The following is a 13,791-nucleotide window of genomic DNA, read 5'->3' on the forward strand; positions in this document are numbered from 1 at the left end:
GATACACTTGTCTCCCCAGAACTTGATTCCCAACTATTAATAAATTTAAAAGTACATCATTTATATACGAAATTGAATAGGCAATTTGTTCCCCACAACACTTACCTCCACCTTTGTTGAGATTGATGCTCCGTTGCTTTTCTATAACCAATGAAATGGAGGGCATCTCTGCTTTTAGTTCTCCGACGAAACCTGTACATCATTATTATGCATAGTTAAAAGAATTACACCAGTCGATCCTAAATTAACTAATTTTTTTCCACCTAGGATATACTTAGGATTCAAGTGCATTTCTTCTCGATTATCATATTAGTCATTATTGGATCTAAATGTTCGATCCAGCAAATTATGGGAGTGTTTAACGGAAGAGAGCATGAGACTTTTCAATAAACATATTAGCAGTATATACTGATGCTAGCTGCTAGTGGATTGGAACCTTGGATACTTGCTTTCACGACTTTTGACTTCATCGTCAAAAAGGAGATTATACGCAAACAGTGATGTAGATTATACGGCACCCCCAGGCACTGCAGAATTTCCCTCCCCGTTTTCGGCCATCACTGTGCACTCGTCTGCTCTTGCTTTCAACTTCAAGCATTTCCAAATATTTTCCTGCAAAATGACTCATTTGCCATCGAGCAAGTCAAAATGGACTGTTTTGAAGGCCTCGATCCGACGGACTAGATTGTGAGTGATTAGAACTAGGGGCAGGGACCGCGGGAATTTGTTCTCGACCAGGACGCTCTTTTGTCGGAACCCCTCACTTTAGTACGGCAATATGAATTTTTTCCCTTCACGAAAGCTATAAAAGCTATTTGTTTTCAGTCAGACGAGTTGGCGTAACCATGCGGACGCATATCATACGAAAATAAAGAGACCGAGACACGACAAGCTACAGCTGTAAATGCTAAGAAGTTTGCCCTTTCTTGGCGAAAATCGTAGGTGAGTTTTCCAGTCTTCTTAAATCACTTCTCGGATTTGTAGAAACTTTCCTAACTTTAGGTGGACGTTTGGAACACGACGCGGTTAACATTGTTTTATTGGGTTGCCGATTTCCGCTTGTATAATTTACAATATTTTTATGTTTGTTCCTTGAAGGTATTTATCTGGTTGGTTATCAATTCTCTAAGTTCGTGCTTTTTCATGCTGCTCTGTTCATTTTATTTGCTTTCTAATTTGTTGCTTTTCAACCAAACTTCGTCCAATCAAACATTTTTCTAATAGAAAAAGGAGTCATCCGAAAACACTCTTTCCGTCTTGGCCTCTCTATAATTTCTCTTGTACTTGGTCATAAACCCGAGCTTTCTTTTCTTTCCCTTTGGCCCCTATTTTGAGGTTCTTCCTCTTCGTCTGTTCCTGGCAGGAAGGCTCACACGGTTTATCTGCTTCTTCTTGCTTTCTAATTCAAGTCGGTATGCTTTGTCAACAAAGATCCTCTTCAAATCCTAACTCTATAATCTGGAATATCTGGATTCATTTGAATTCTGTTGCGCATTTAGAATTGGATCATTATTTCTGATAGCTATTCATTCCCTATCAGAAGTTGATGGCTGCATATTATTATATTATTCGGTGACTGTGGTTAGAAAAGTAGATGCCTAGAGATGGACTTCCTTCACTTTCTTCTTCTTACTTGTTGGTATCTGTTTTAACTCATTATTCTAATAAAGTTCGAGATTTTCCTTTTAAGGGTTATCTGTAACCTCTGTTTTAAACTCGACTCACCGTTCCACTTGGGTTCAGAAATTCAAATAAATATAGGACGGATCATTCTTCATCGTGGACACCTTGCCCATGGATTCTCCTAGTTAGAGGCAACCAATGTGATGGATATCCTGTTCTAAGAACTTTTGCTGGGTCATTATTCATTTGCATGCGTGTAATCAATCAAACCGAACCAGAATCTTAGTTGTTGCATGACTCTGCCGCTAATTCTTAACCATTCAAAGGTAGTAGTTTCATTTAACTGATCTAAGGTGGTACGAAGTATTGAAAATTAGAAGGAGAGTTTAGAATTGAAATTGAGAAAGTCTATTAAAACAAGTTTAGTGTGAGATATTACTTGTCACATGAGACTAGCTAAACTCATTGGCGTAGGATTGGAGAATATCACTGGAGAAGAGGGTATTCCCAATCTCACTTCTTTGTGTTTGTCTAATTTCATGTAATAAGTAATTATTTATGCTAAATACTATTTTAATAATTTTTTTCAATTACAATTTCAGTCCCTATTTCTCGTTTTCAATGTTTCTTACCAAACGAGAGTTTAGTGCCTAGTGTTGCCGTCTTATTATACATACTTTGCCCTACCCGACGAAGGATGGTCCGTGTAAGACGTGGCGGTCTTTGCGATACGGGGGTGGAGCTTTATCTACTGTGTTAAGCCATATTTGAATGAACATAATAGAACATTTTTTAAGTCACGAGAAAGTTTGGAATTCACGTTCTTGCTCGTGCCTGTATATCTTCCATCATAGTCAGTAACACTTTTTTAAGTGCTTATTTAGATGAAAGCTGATTCATGGGGTTTTAACTGTGTTTCCCTGTTATTAAAGTCAATAATTCCCAGGCGTCATAATCACCTTTAGTCCTTGTTTAACAGAAAAGGTCTTCTAGATTTATTTTTTTCCTCCTTTTGTTCCTTGCATCTGAATTTAGATAAGTTGGACGCTTCAACAAAATAAATACAGTTCATAATTTGTCAAGGGTGAAAAGCTCATTAGTTAAACTGCTTGCATAATTTTTTAACATTGTCACAGCTAATATATGCAATGTTTTTGGGTACAGACTGACATTCTACGTGAGCATCCTAATCAAGACAAACCATGTCATTAGTTAGATCTGCTGAGCTCGCTGCTACACCATATAGAAATGCTAAACTCTTCTCGCTAAAAGGAACTGATGCTAAGCCAGGGTTGCCCTCCCAGAGTCTTGATTCTGATAAGCAAAGTATGTACATGACAGGTTCTTGCTCCAGTGAGAGTTATGAGAAGTACTTCCATGATTCACCAACAGAAGAACTGATAGAACCATCTAGTTCTGGTGTCTCAGCCGATTCATTTCGCCCGGATGCTGCTTTTCCTTACCAGCCTAGAGCTAGTTCAGGAGTTTCTACGGCTGCTAATAACCCATTCGATACTTCTTTCGTGTCCATGAGGCATCATGATGCCAATTATCAATCCAATTTTAGATCAGATTTCTCAGAAAACGAAAGCCTGGATGCGCTTGACTTTAATGGTCAAATGAGATTAAAACTGCAAGAATTAGAGAGGGCCCTGCTTGATGATGAGGAAGACACATTTGAGACTGCTCAAAGCATGGAAATTGACCCTGAGTGGGCTGATCCCATTCAGAATATGCAGCTCCATGACTCACCAAAGGAGTCTTCATCATCAGATTCTAATCTCAGTAGCATCAGCAGCAGCAAAGAAGTATCACATATCTCTCCTCAGAATCCCATCAGGAAATTGCTTCTTGAATGTGCAGGCTTACTTTCAGAAGGAAATTTAAAGGAGGCATCGGGTATGATAAATAATCTGCGGCAGATGGTCTCAATTCAGGGAGATCCTCCCCAAAGAATTGCAGCCTATATGGTTGAAGGACTTGCAGCTCGCGTGGCTGAGTCTGGCAAGTGTATTTACAAAGCTCTGAAATGCAAGGAGCCTCCTTCTTCAGATCGTCTGGCGGCAATGCAGATATTGTTTGAAGTGTGCCCATGTTTTAAATTTGGATTCATTGCTGCAAATGGTGCAATCTCAGAGGCAGTGAAAGATGAAACCGAGGTGCATATAGTAGATTTTGACATCAACCAAGGAAGCCAATACATAACTCTACTGCAAACACTTGCTTCAAGGCCAGGCAAGCCACCCTACATGAGATTGACTGGAGTTGATGATCCAGAATCTGTACAGCGATCTGTTGGAGGCCTAAAGATCATAGGACAGAGACTTGAGAAGCTAGCAGAAGCACTGGAGCTGCCATTCGAGTTTCGAGCCGTGCCATCGAGGACATCCCTCGTCACCCCTTCAATGCTCGAGTGTCTCCCTGGCGAAGCACTTGTGGTGAACTTCGCATTTCAGCTGCACCACATGCCGGATGAGAGCGTTTCCACAGTGAACGAGAGAGACCAACTCCTCCGCATGGTTAAGAGCCTAAATCCAAAACTCGTAACAGTTGTGGAACAAGACGTGAACACTAACACCACGCCTTTCTTCCCAAGATTCGTAGAAGCTTACAATTATTACTCTTCTGTTTTTGAGTCGCTTGATGCGACTCTTCCCAGGGAGAGTCAGGACAGGATGAATGTTGAAAGGCAATGCTTAGCAAGGGACATTGTCAACATTGTCGCATGTGATGGCGAGGATCGGATTGAAAGGTACGAAGTTGCCGGGAAATGGAGGGCAAGGATGGCCATGGCCGGCTTCACTTCATCCCCACTGAGCAGTCACGTGAATGACTCAATTCGGAAACTCATCAGGCATTATTGTGACAGGTACAAGATGAAGGAGGAAATGGGTGCACTTCATTTTGGGTGGGAAGACAAGAACTTGATCGTAGCTTCGGCGTGGAGGTGACAAGCACGATTCTTTCAGCCTGTCAGAATCATTCTATTCTAATACTTGTTTAGTGTTTACCTGTTTAGTCTGTTTACCAATTACTAGTTCTGCATGCTGAGCTCTAACAAATATGGCTTTGCAACAATCTTCAATAAATTTTGCTTGTTGATGTGTTGTACTTGATTTGAAGATAGCATCAATTTTTGTCCAAAAAATTGAATTTTTTATAAGAAATGTTTCGTGATTAGTTTCTTAAAGATGAATCGACCCCGATGAACTTTAAGAACGCCTTCAGCCATTAAAAAAAAAAAATCAATTTACACAACTATTTCAACAAAATTTAGCAATCTACTGTGTTGTTATGTAAACTATTGATATCATAAAGTCATTCAAATATTTCTCTCCTCTTTCTATTATTCAAATTCTATTAAAATATGTACAAGATATTGAATGAATTAAAATAAAGTTGTATAGAACCAATTAAATATTAACAGAGTATACATAAGGTTAAGTATTTAAAAATTTAAAACTATTGCTTATGGGCCATGGACGGGCAAGCAGGAACGAATTCGCCTGCTATCGATAAGGAGCAAATTTACAATGCTAACTTTTCGTTAATAAAAACATCCGATCATTGTACCAAAGCGATCACAAGTATATTCCCTGAACTCGCTCAGCAACATTAGAGTAACATTTCAGTTGCTTTCGTTCAGTTTCTTCTTTCTAGACTTTCGAACCAGTCAAACAAAAATTCACTTGATGGGGGGGAAAAAAAAGAAGGGAAACAAACTTTCAAACTCAGATTGGGAAACAAATTAATAAGCCATTGTTTGACCAGAACCCGTAAACAAGCTTTCCCCCCTCAAAACGAAAAAGGTCATATAAAACAAACACAAGGCCCCCATAACATTCTAATTTTGAAGCTAAACCAAGATTAGAGTGTTACTTTTTGCCCAGTGTAAGAGTAGAAAAAAACCGCCGGGAGAAATCAGAGTATCATTTGATGACCTTTCTCCTTCCCGCAATAGGAGACAAAAAAGGGCCCGGCAAGCAACAAAATTATCAATATTACCTTTTTATCTGAATAAATGATCAATATTTACAGTCACAACCTTTACTAATCTATTTTGGACGCTCACCAAAAGGTCTCATGAATAATTCAGCTGTGTTATAATCAATGCTTCACACCTAAAAAACACAAGGCAACCTCAGCTCGAGCCTGAACCTCTTCTAGGATTTCCACAATCTCCTCACGACATATAGTGGATTCGCTCTGCTCCGCAAGCATTCTCCTAAGTCTTCCATGCAGACGAATATGCGAAACAAACCATCAATTTCTAATTCCAAATAAATAAACACATTTAATTGAGCATAACTATAGTTCTATGATACAAGAGGGAGCCATTTCATTTGTTAGCAGTCTACTTATTAACAGGGCAATCATATTCAAGTATGCATTGCAGATATAGGAGTCCAAAATAACACAGGTTTCAACATCAGGCAGTCCATATATTAAAAAAGTAAATCAGCCAGCCTTAATCCCAGTGACTCAAGGTTGATGGAAGTCCTGTACTGAGGATAACGAAAGCTTCCGCATACCCAATTGAGAAAATTAGAAACAAAAGGAAATAATTGGGAATAGTACTCAATGATAAAATATTTACCCCCAAATTAATAAAAGAAGTTCAGATAATATATGTGAAAAATAAAAGGAGCATCTACCTTTGCACAATTGCTGTGTCTCCATGACCGGTGCAAATTATCAACATAGCATTAGACGGTAATGACTTGTACAGAGTTTCAATTCTAGCATCCATACGACCTAGAATTTCCTTCAATTCAGTAGTTGCCCTCAGCTTGATGTCTTTACCTTTGGCAGAATTCTTCTTACAAGTAAGCAATGACATCATCTCTGCAAGTCTTTTATTCAAGATCTCCGAATCATCAGCTTGCTTCTTCAAGTATGAATGTAATTCCGAAAATTGTGTCCAGACAAAATGTACCTTATCATTTTTCACCTGTAACCAATAACACATCAAACAAGCTAGTAAGCAAACAGGAAGAAAATAGTAAGTATAGCCTACTTTGATCCATGACATTTACCTCCTTGGTGATCCTTACAAGTGCCTCATCATCAGAAGTCACAGGAATTGCATTGGAGGACTCAGATGCATATCGTTTTACTATAGATATATCATCAATCAAAGAGGAAGTTTTGTTAGACTCGCTCAAAAGAGAAGAGAGCTTCTTCCGCATGAAGGATGGGGGAGAACCAAAGTCAGGTCCTGTCGGAAAAATGAAATCACTAGCATGTCAAAGCAGTGATAATGGCCACATTAAAATATGACAAACCAAGTTAAAGCTGACAGCTATATCTACGTGTACAACACACATGTATTTCCCTGAATTAACACTATTCCTTGATACATGACTACTTCTAAAAAAGATCTCGTCACAATTCCAGAAAACTTCATCTCCCATCTGAATCCAGAACAACATAGCACCAACTCTCAGATACAGCATATGTCCTCACAAATATTTTATAATTTTCATCACACATGATACAACATTAATACATAAAGAGGAAATACTTGCCATGTCTGATCTTCAATAGTGCCAATTCCATTGCAGCTCTAGCATCTTCAGCGCTGTCATGTCCATTCCCTGATTGCTGTATTTCCTGAGAGAGAAATTTCTTGGCAAGAATCCGCAGAGCAGTTTTATGAGATGCGCCTCGGCGGTGTTTATATAATACTGCTGTGTCAATTACCAAATCATGAGAGATCTTCAGAGCTAACAAATCATTTTCTAAAGAATGCCCAACCAGAATAGTCTCTTGGTAAACCAGCTTTAGAAATTCATCCTGCATATGGAAAGCAAATGAAAGTAGATCAGCACAAGGAAAAAAATTTAACTGATGAACAAGCATTGTAACAACAGTTGGGGGAACAGATTATCACGCAAATATAAGAAAGAACCAAACCGACTTAAATAACAACCTGAATGTCTTTCAGATTTGTGGTGACCCCATTTAACATCTCAGGTGTTATACCACTAAACCTGCACAGAACAGAACTATTGTTGACTGCTGACACTTATAATCAAATCTGAAGGAAGCGCGAAGGTGATGAAACTGTATATTTAGCTCTATTTTTTACCCCCTCCCTCCTTTTATTATAATACGTTTTCTTCTTTTTTCCCCTTTAGTCTAGGCTGTGCCTCCAATATAAACCAAGATTATCATCGAAAACTCCCCTTTCCCCAGGAATTAGAGCTCTTAGAAGGGAGGAAAAAAAAAAAAAAAGTTACAGATCCCCGTCCTCCTCTGCTCACAAAGATCTGCAATAAATTTTAAGTCATGTTACAAGATCTTGCAATGAGATGAGGATCTGGGTCATGTATTAATCTGGCGGTTACATATATTGAATCCATCTACTATGCTGTTGGAACACTCAGTCATCCACACTCCACAGAAACGAAAGAAGGGTGAAAAAATTGGTCCTTTTCATTTTGCGATCAAAAGTGATTTGTTATGCAAACAAATTTGTTGGAAATGAGGCATGTGATGCTAAAATATGTTAAGCATAATAGGAAATGTATACCCAAAATTTTTAACTATAACACTTTTAAGGTGATTTATAAATAGTTCAACAGCTCACCTGGTATTGTAATCAATGATAGCATTTGATGGTTTAACCAATTTATCAAGCACGACCTGAAAGGATAAAAGCCAAAGCTCCACAGATGAGTAATAGCCATAGTGGCGCATGTAAGAATTTATTATTTTCATGAGCTGACACATCAAGATGTAAAACGAGAACTTCTCAGTTCGCAACTTCCTTTTAGAGGGGAGCAAAAGTAATGAAAATTGAAGCAAAGATAGAAACCGACTATCATTGCTCCTCAAGATGCATGTATTTAGCAAAAAGGAAACCAGAACAAAAATTCAGTAGATACCTGTCCTTTAAAATCCACTAGAGTAATTCTTGTAAGTTCAAAACCCTCACTTGTGATGCACTATAGAAAAAAAGAAACAACAAATAAGCACAGCATCAAATTGCCACAGAAAGCAAGTTAAGAAAAGGAAGAAATATAATGAAAAACACAAGTCGCCATCACTTTCTATGTTATGAGCATTATTTTTATCCCAAATTGACATTGATTATTTGATTACTTACCATTTCACAATCAAGCGCCAGCATTTCAAAGGGAGAAGATCCCGAAGGAGCAGGCAAAGTCAAAAGAAATCCTTTCACCAAAGGATGAGGAAAATGTCAAACATGTGCGTAAACAAACAAAAATAGAAGTCATATAACTGTGCATATGCATGACAGTAGAGTAAAAGTCACCTGGTTGTTTAAATAAATATCCATTGTCTTCTAATTCCTTCTCTGTAAGTGTATAATACGTAACAGGGAAAGGAATGCCTTTTGTAAGCTCCGTAAATGATCTATTATCCGTACCACCACTGCCCTTTTCTGCATGAAGACAACACATCTCATGGCTGTGAACAAAGTTCAAGGGCCTCCAAGTAACAATTGCTTTAACAGGAAGAACGGTAACATCAAGTAAGCAACAAAGAGCAGGTTCGCGAAAGAAACTCCATGTCAAAATGTTCATCTCAGCGGTATCACATACAAAACTCACTAAACACCCCCCCCGGGGAGAAGGTTACCAAATTTTTATTTTAGTAAAATAGTTTTCATATTTAAAAGAAAATATACAAGCATAGACCATCATAAGGCCTTCATCTGCATATGCATAATCATACGGTAAACATTTCTCCCTTTAAACATTGGAAGGGTGTTGAAAACTTGAAAATCAATGGTAGAGCATGACCAGTTAATCAAATAATCTATATTCCTCAAGAACAAGCATGAGAAGGTTTAGATGAAGGTATTCACAATATGAGGAATTCCAACCACATAGACATAGTGGGTGGGTGCTATTTAATGCCCCCTAAACAGCTTGGATTACACAATACTTCGAACTTGGCCTTTGTTAAAATTTGAGGCTTTTCTCCTCCACAAATACAGCTACGTTTGGAAAGTAAGGGAATGCCCAGTAGCTCCATGCAGCATTTAATTTTGCTTGGCTAATGGAAGGTCTAATGATAATTTGATAATTAAAGTCTGAAGACCTTGTGGAGATATCAGGGTCGGTTTCTCCATAACTGAGCTGCTTTCATCCCTCTTTCTTTTCAGCTTGCACGTTAGGAGAGCATCTATTGTCTGCATTCCATCTGAAACACAGCTAACCACAAAATAGATATTTAGAGACCCTCCAGAAGAACAACGAACTTTTAAGATAACTAGGGAATACTTTTTCTACAAACCTAAGAGCTAAGACTGCCCTCGGATTGCCACAGACTTTTTTTAAAAAGGGGAGCATTTTAGATTGTGACAGGTACAAAGCCGCATCCAGACCTGGAGTATAGAGCATCACCACTTTTTGAATAAGAGGTTTGTTCTGCAAATCATGAGAGTGTTGCATAAGGAGTTAGAGCATTCACCAAATGTTCAACGTTGAAGCAGATTACTTGCCATCTGGCGTAAACTCAACATGGCCACGTATTCTTTTGCCTATATGTTGCTTAAAAATTAGCGAAAGATGGAGAGGAATGTATCATCACCTTAATGAAAACCCATGACGGCATAAATCCTTCGGCAAGAACCCAAGTTACCAGACCTTGAATGTCCTGTTTCATAACACAAACACTGGTGAGGAATTAGCTGATCAAACTCAAATTTTGTGTAGTCATAAGAAACTACCTGAAGATTCAAAGTCGAATTAGCTTCAGGTGATTTAAAAATAACATCGGCCCTGCCCTGAAAATGCATATCAGATTAAGTAAGCTGAGTTATGTCAAAAAGTATTGAACAAAGCCTCGTAAAAGAAAACCTATTGCATCATGACCACTTAGACAACCAAGTTCACTTAAGAAATGAAGAAATACTAAACCCTATTCCATATCAATAGAACCACGGGAAGACGGAAACATTACTTGGGGGCCATAGACATCAAAGTAAGTGCTGCATTTCTTATCAATAGTGGAATCATCTTCGTCGCCAGGCACGCCCTCATTCTTACGAGACATTCTCTCTCACAGTGAGAGATGTTGGTTAATATGTATTATATACCGCTTCAAAATTTCGAAAAGAAAAGCAGTTTCTTCGTAACCCGTTTTCCTTTATAGAGCAAAAGCTGGTATTAAAAACGATTTGAGGTTCTTGACCAATAATGAAAGGTTAGGAACCAAGTTCGAATCCGTTGAATCAGTTAGGGTTTAAGAGCAATCGGTCGAGAAAAGGGCATGAAAGTTTTAATCACTTGGGCTCAACTCGAATGGGCTTAAACCTGATATATCCGACCCGGAAGGGGGGGTCAAAGAGGGTTAGCACTTGACACTTGGGTTCTGGCGTACAGTGCGTTGTGAACAGGAGAAATTACCAGAATGGAAGGAACAAACAGCGTCGGAGACAATCGTGGTTGCTGCGACGTAGAGGCAGAGAGTGAGAACAAGGGAAGTGGAGGACGCTTGTGCAGTCTAGAGCACAGAACAAACTGACAAATGTGGCCGTGGTGCGTTTGAAGAAGCATGGGATGCGCCACCTACCCAAACACGGTCCTTTCCCGCCTCTGATTCCGAATCTTATTGCCAGTACCTAACATGTTCGGAAAAAGAAATTCGGGAAAACAACAACAATTATTTGGAAATTAGATTGGTGCTTCCTTTTTAATTTCTACTACCATGCTATTTTTATCAATGATACTATTCATACCTTACATAAATTAAATAGTTGGGGTTAATTAATATTTTTTTAAAATTTTAAAATTATCCTCAATGAAGTTAATTAACTGAAGAATGTCAGGGTTAAAAGCTTTTTCTTTATGCTTAAATTTATGGTGAAAATGGAAACAAACCCTCATAGTAAAAGCCATGTTTCCCATTTTCGCGTACATGGAATGAGGGTCGGAATTTCGGAATCATGCTGTGTAAAAAGCATACACTAATTTATGGGACGGCATTTCTTTTACCCGGCGAAACGCCTGACATGGTTTTAACTTTATCCTCTGAACTCTGAAGACGGTTTGACTAGAGGGGAAGAAGGTACTGTTGGAAACCCTTGTGCCAAAAAAACAAGGGGACCATCAGCTGCAATTGTGATTAGTCACAATCACTAACGCGAATTGCAATGCATAGATATTCTTCAACAAATCAGATATTTGTATTCGCTGAATCCCTTCTGGTCCATAGCTTCCAGCATCTTCAAGTAATGAACAAGTCAGTTACTTTAACCCTTATACAAGTTGTCCATCTTGTTGGTTATGAACAAGTTCCTCAAGCATCGACTGTGTGTTGCTGACCTTGTCCTTATCAGATCTCAGGGTGACGCACTGAAGCAACTCAACATGTTCAATTATGGAACTGCTTCTGCTTGGTTAGATTTGTGAGGCCACAATTCCAAGTTGAGAAGATGTGGTTACTGTCAAATGAAAGGACGTGCCCTCATGTTTGGAACTACAAGATAACAACTTGAATGCTTCATGTCACGTCGCCACCCATTAAGTCCGTTAATTCTAATTTATCTCTCAAAACCACTGGCCCCAACTCGCCTCATAGGATCACGTCCAATTAAAAAAAAAAATTCAGATTAATATTGAAGAGCATGGCCACAGTGGTCTCCTTGAGAAGAGCTCCAATGTAGCTCTCGTTATTTTGTTTAAATGTGTTTTTTTTCCCCCTTTACTCATCTTTTATGAATAAATCGTATGAAAACATTGCCCCGTGCCTACCTCGGGCAGCTATATTCCTGGGTCTCTGGTTCCAAGAGTTTTGGAAAATATAAAGATGGATAAACTTCAAAGTCGATCAGGTTTCAATAAAATAAATGACATCCACATGAATTCCAGCCTTCTTAACACCTCACAATCTTTTAAAGATATCCACTTGCAGATATATTTCTCGAATAGACTTTGGGGGAATCAGTCAAATAATTAGAAAAGGAGGAGGAGGAAGAAAAGCCTGCGGAAGCTTTTCAGTGAAGAATTACAGCAGAAAGACAGAAGCAGCATGGCTCTGGAGAACTGTTTACGAGTGAGCACAGTGGGTATGACCAGGCCTCAGTGCATTCATCCATTTTCTTCGAGGACAAGGATTGTTTTCCCCCATTTCAAGGGATTCAAATCAACGGCATCAAGCCCCTCTCTTAAATCAGCGACTGGAAATTCCCGAAGATCCCGTTTCATTTGCAGTGCTCGAGAAACCGTTGACGAAGGTAGCTCGCCCACTCCGCTGCTTCCAAACCTCTTAAATTATTATTTTTAATTATTTTCGTTCGAAAGAACCAGAGCCTCCCTTCCTTGGCATGGCCTTTTCACTCCCTTAGGGACGCCTAGAGGCATGTATTGAGCAAGTTAGCATAGTATCGGATCCTTCATTGGCATGGCTTTTCAATATAGTCTCGCCTCTCGCGTCAGTCTATCATGTACAGTTTTATATTAGTTGCATTTCACTTTTCTTTTTAATAAAAACAGGGAATCAACTAAAATGACTGCGTAATATGATAAGATTTGATCCATGTGATTTCTTACATTATATAAGCCATCTCTTTGTTGCGTCTGATGATGATGATGATCTACCAACGATGAAATGGTGCAGTTCTAGTAGTGACAGATTCAACCTGGAATAACTTGGTGATAGCAAGTGAAACGCCAGTGCTGGTGGAGTTCTGGGCACCATGGTGTGGACCGTGCAGAATTATAGCCCCTGTGATTGATGAATTGGCCAAAGAGTATGCTGGCAAGATTGTATGCTTGAAGCTCAACACCGATGACTGTCCAGACATCCCCACACAGTATGGAATCAGGAGCATACCAACAGTTCTCTTCTTCAAAAATGGTGAGAAAAAAGAAAGCGTTATTGGTGCGGTACCCAAGTCTACGCTGTCCGCAACGCTGGAGAAATATGTAGATGTCTGAACCCAGAGAAAGGACTGGAACCGAATCGACATGAAATTTCAGATACATGGCTATTTTTCGTTCTCTTTGCTTGTAAACTACTAGTTTATTCGGACGGTCATTCCTTTCCTCGTTTCGATACATAAATAATACTTTGTTCCCTTTGTATTTTCCTTCACTTAAGGGTGCAATGGATGAACGCGGGATGGAGGAAAACGTAGTGTCTTTTCTCTCTTCTTCATATTAAATCATCTTCCTGACCGATGCCTTGAAT

The 13,791-nt window shown here is 39.0% G+C and overlaps 3 protein-coding genes across 8 annotated transcripts; 2 read left to right on the forward strand and 1 right to left on the reverse strand.

Annotated features, from left to right (window-relative positions):
- Positions 1–995: 995 nt before the first annotated feature.
- On the forward strand, positions 996–4,747 carry LOC114737809 (scarecrow-like protein 1). Of its 4 annotated transcripts, none has more exons than XM_028925784.1 (2): positions 996–1,098; positions 2,788–4,747. In XM_028925784.1, the coding sequence occupies exon 2, from the start codon at positions 2,826–2,828 to the stop codon at positions 4,572–4,574; it is 1,749 nt and encodes a 582-aa protein (XP_028781617.1). In that variant the 5' UTR covers positions 996–1,098; positions 2,788–2,825; the 3' UTR covers positions 4,575–4,747. The 4 variants fall into 4 exon arrangements, with proteins under 4 accessions (XP_028781617.1, XP_028781614.1, XP_028781616.1 ...); XM_028925781.1 differs by lacking the exon at positions 996–1,098 and adding an exon at positions 1,108–1,412; XM_028925783.1 differs by lacking the exon at positions 996–1,098 and adding an exon at positions 1,108–1,408.
- Positions 4,748–5,358: 611 nt separating this feature from the next.
- On the reverse strand, positions 5,359–11,310 carry LOC114737811 (small RNA degrading nuclease 5). 3 transcript variants are annotated; one of them, XM_028925791.1, is made up of 14 exons: positions 11,007–11,310; positions 10,328–10,384; positions 10,189–10,254; positions 9,892–10,025; positions 9,697–9,809; positions 8,906–9,031; positions 8,735–8,805; positions 8,514–8,573; positions 8,216–8,271; positions 7,556–7,616; positions 7,152–7,419; positions 6,660–6,841; positions 6,279–6,574; positions 5,359–5,854 (listed from the first exon to the last, which is right to left on the reverse strand). In XM_028925791.1, the coding sequence occupies exons 1-14, from the start codon at positions 11,154–11,156 to the stop codon at positions 5,731–5,733; spliced, it is 1,764 nt and encodes a 587-aa protein (XP_028781624.1). In that variant the 5' UTR covers positions 11,157–11,310; the 3' UTR covers positions 5,359–5,730. The 3 variants fall into 3 exon arrangements, with proteins under 3 accessions (XP_028781624.1, XP_028781623.1, XP_028781625.1); XM_028925790.1 differs by having other exon boundaries at positions 8,906–9,034; positions 11,007–11,308; XM_028925792.1 differs by having other exon boundaries at positions 8,906–9,034; positions 10,561–11,124.
- Positions 11,311–12,441: 1,131 nt separating this feature from the next.
- LOC114737813 (thioredoxin M-type, chloroplastic) lies at positions 12,442–13,733 on the forward strand. Its single transcript, XM_028925793.1, has 2 exons — positions 12,442–12,835; positions 13,219–13,733. Exons 1-2 carry the CDS (start codon positions 12,631–12,633, stop codon positions 13,536–13,538), a joined length of 525 nt encoding a protein of 174 aa, XP_028781626.1. The 5' UTR covers positions 12,442–12,630; the 3' UTR covers positions 13,539–13,733.
- Positions 13,734–13,791: the final 58 nt, after the last annotated feature.

Source organism: Neltuma alba, unplaced genomic scaffold (assembly GCF_004799145.2).
Source record: "Neltuma alba isolate B1F8T4 unplaced genomic scaffold, ASM479914v2 tig00013498_pilon, whole genome shotgun sequence".
In the NCBI taxonomy this organism is placed as follows: domain Eukaryota; kingdom Viridiplantae; phylum Streptophyta; class Magnoliopsida; order Fabales; family Fabaceae; genus Neltuma; species Neltuma alba.

Bases quoted from the DNA above. Each gene is read 5' to 3' on its own strand.
- LOC114737809 (XM_028925784.1), top strand. From the start codon at position 2,826: ATGTCATTAGTTAGATCTGCTGAGCTCGCTGCTACACCATATAGAAAT.
- LOC114737811 (XM_028925790.1), bottom strand. From the start codon at position 11,156: ATGCTTCTTCAAACGCACCACGGCCACATTTGTCAGTTTGTTCTGTGC. The intron at 10,026-10,188 runs GTGATGATACAT...CATGATTTGCAG, and splicing joins CGTCATGGGTTTTCATTAAG to AACAAACCTCTTATTCAAAA. The intron at 8,574-8,734 runs GTAAGTAATCAA...TTTTTTCTATAG, and splicing joins TGGCGCTTGATTGTGAAATG to TGCATCACAAGTGAGGGTTT.
- LOC114737813 (XM_028925793.1), top strand. From the start codon at position 12,631: ATGGCTCTGGAGAACTGTTTACGAGTGAGCACAGTGGGTATGACCAGG. The intron at 12,836-13,218 runs GTAGCTCGCCCA...GAAATGGTGCAG, and splicing joins TCGAGAAACCGTTGACGAAG to TTCTAGTAGTGACAGATTCA.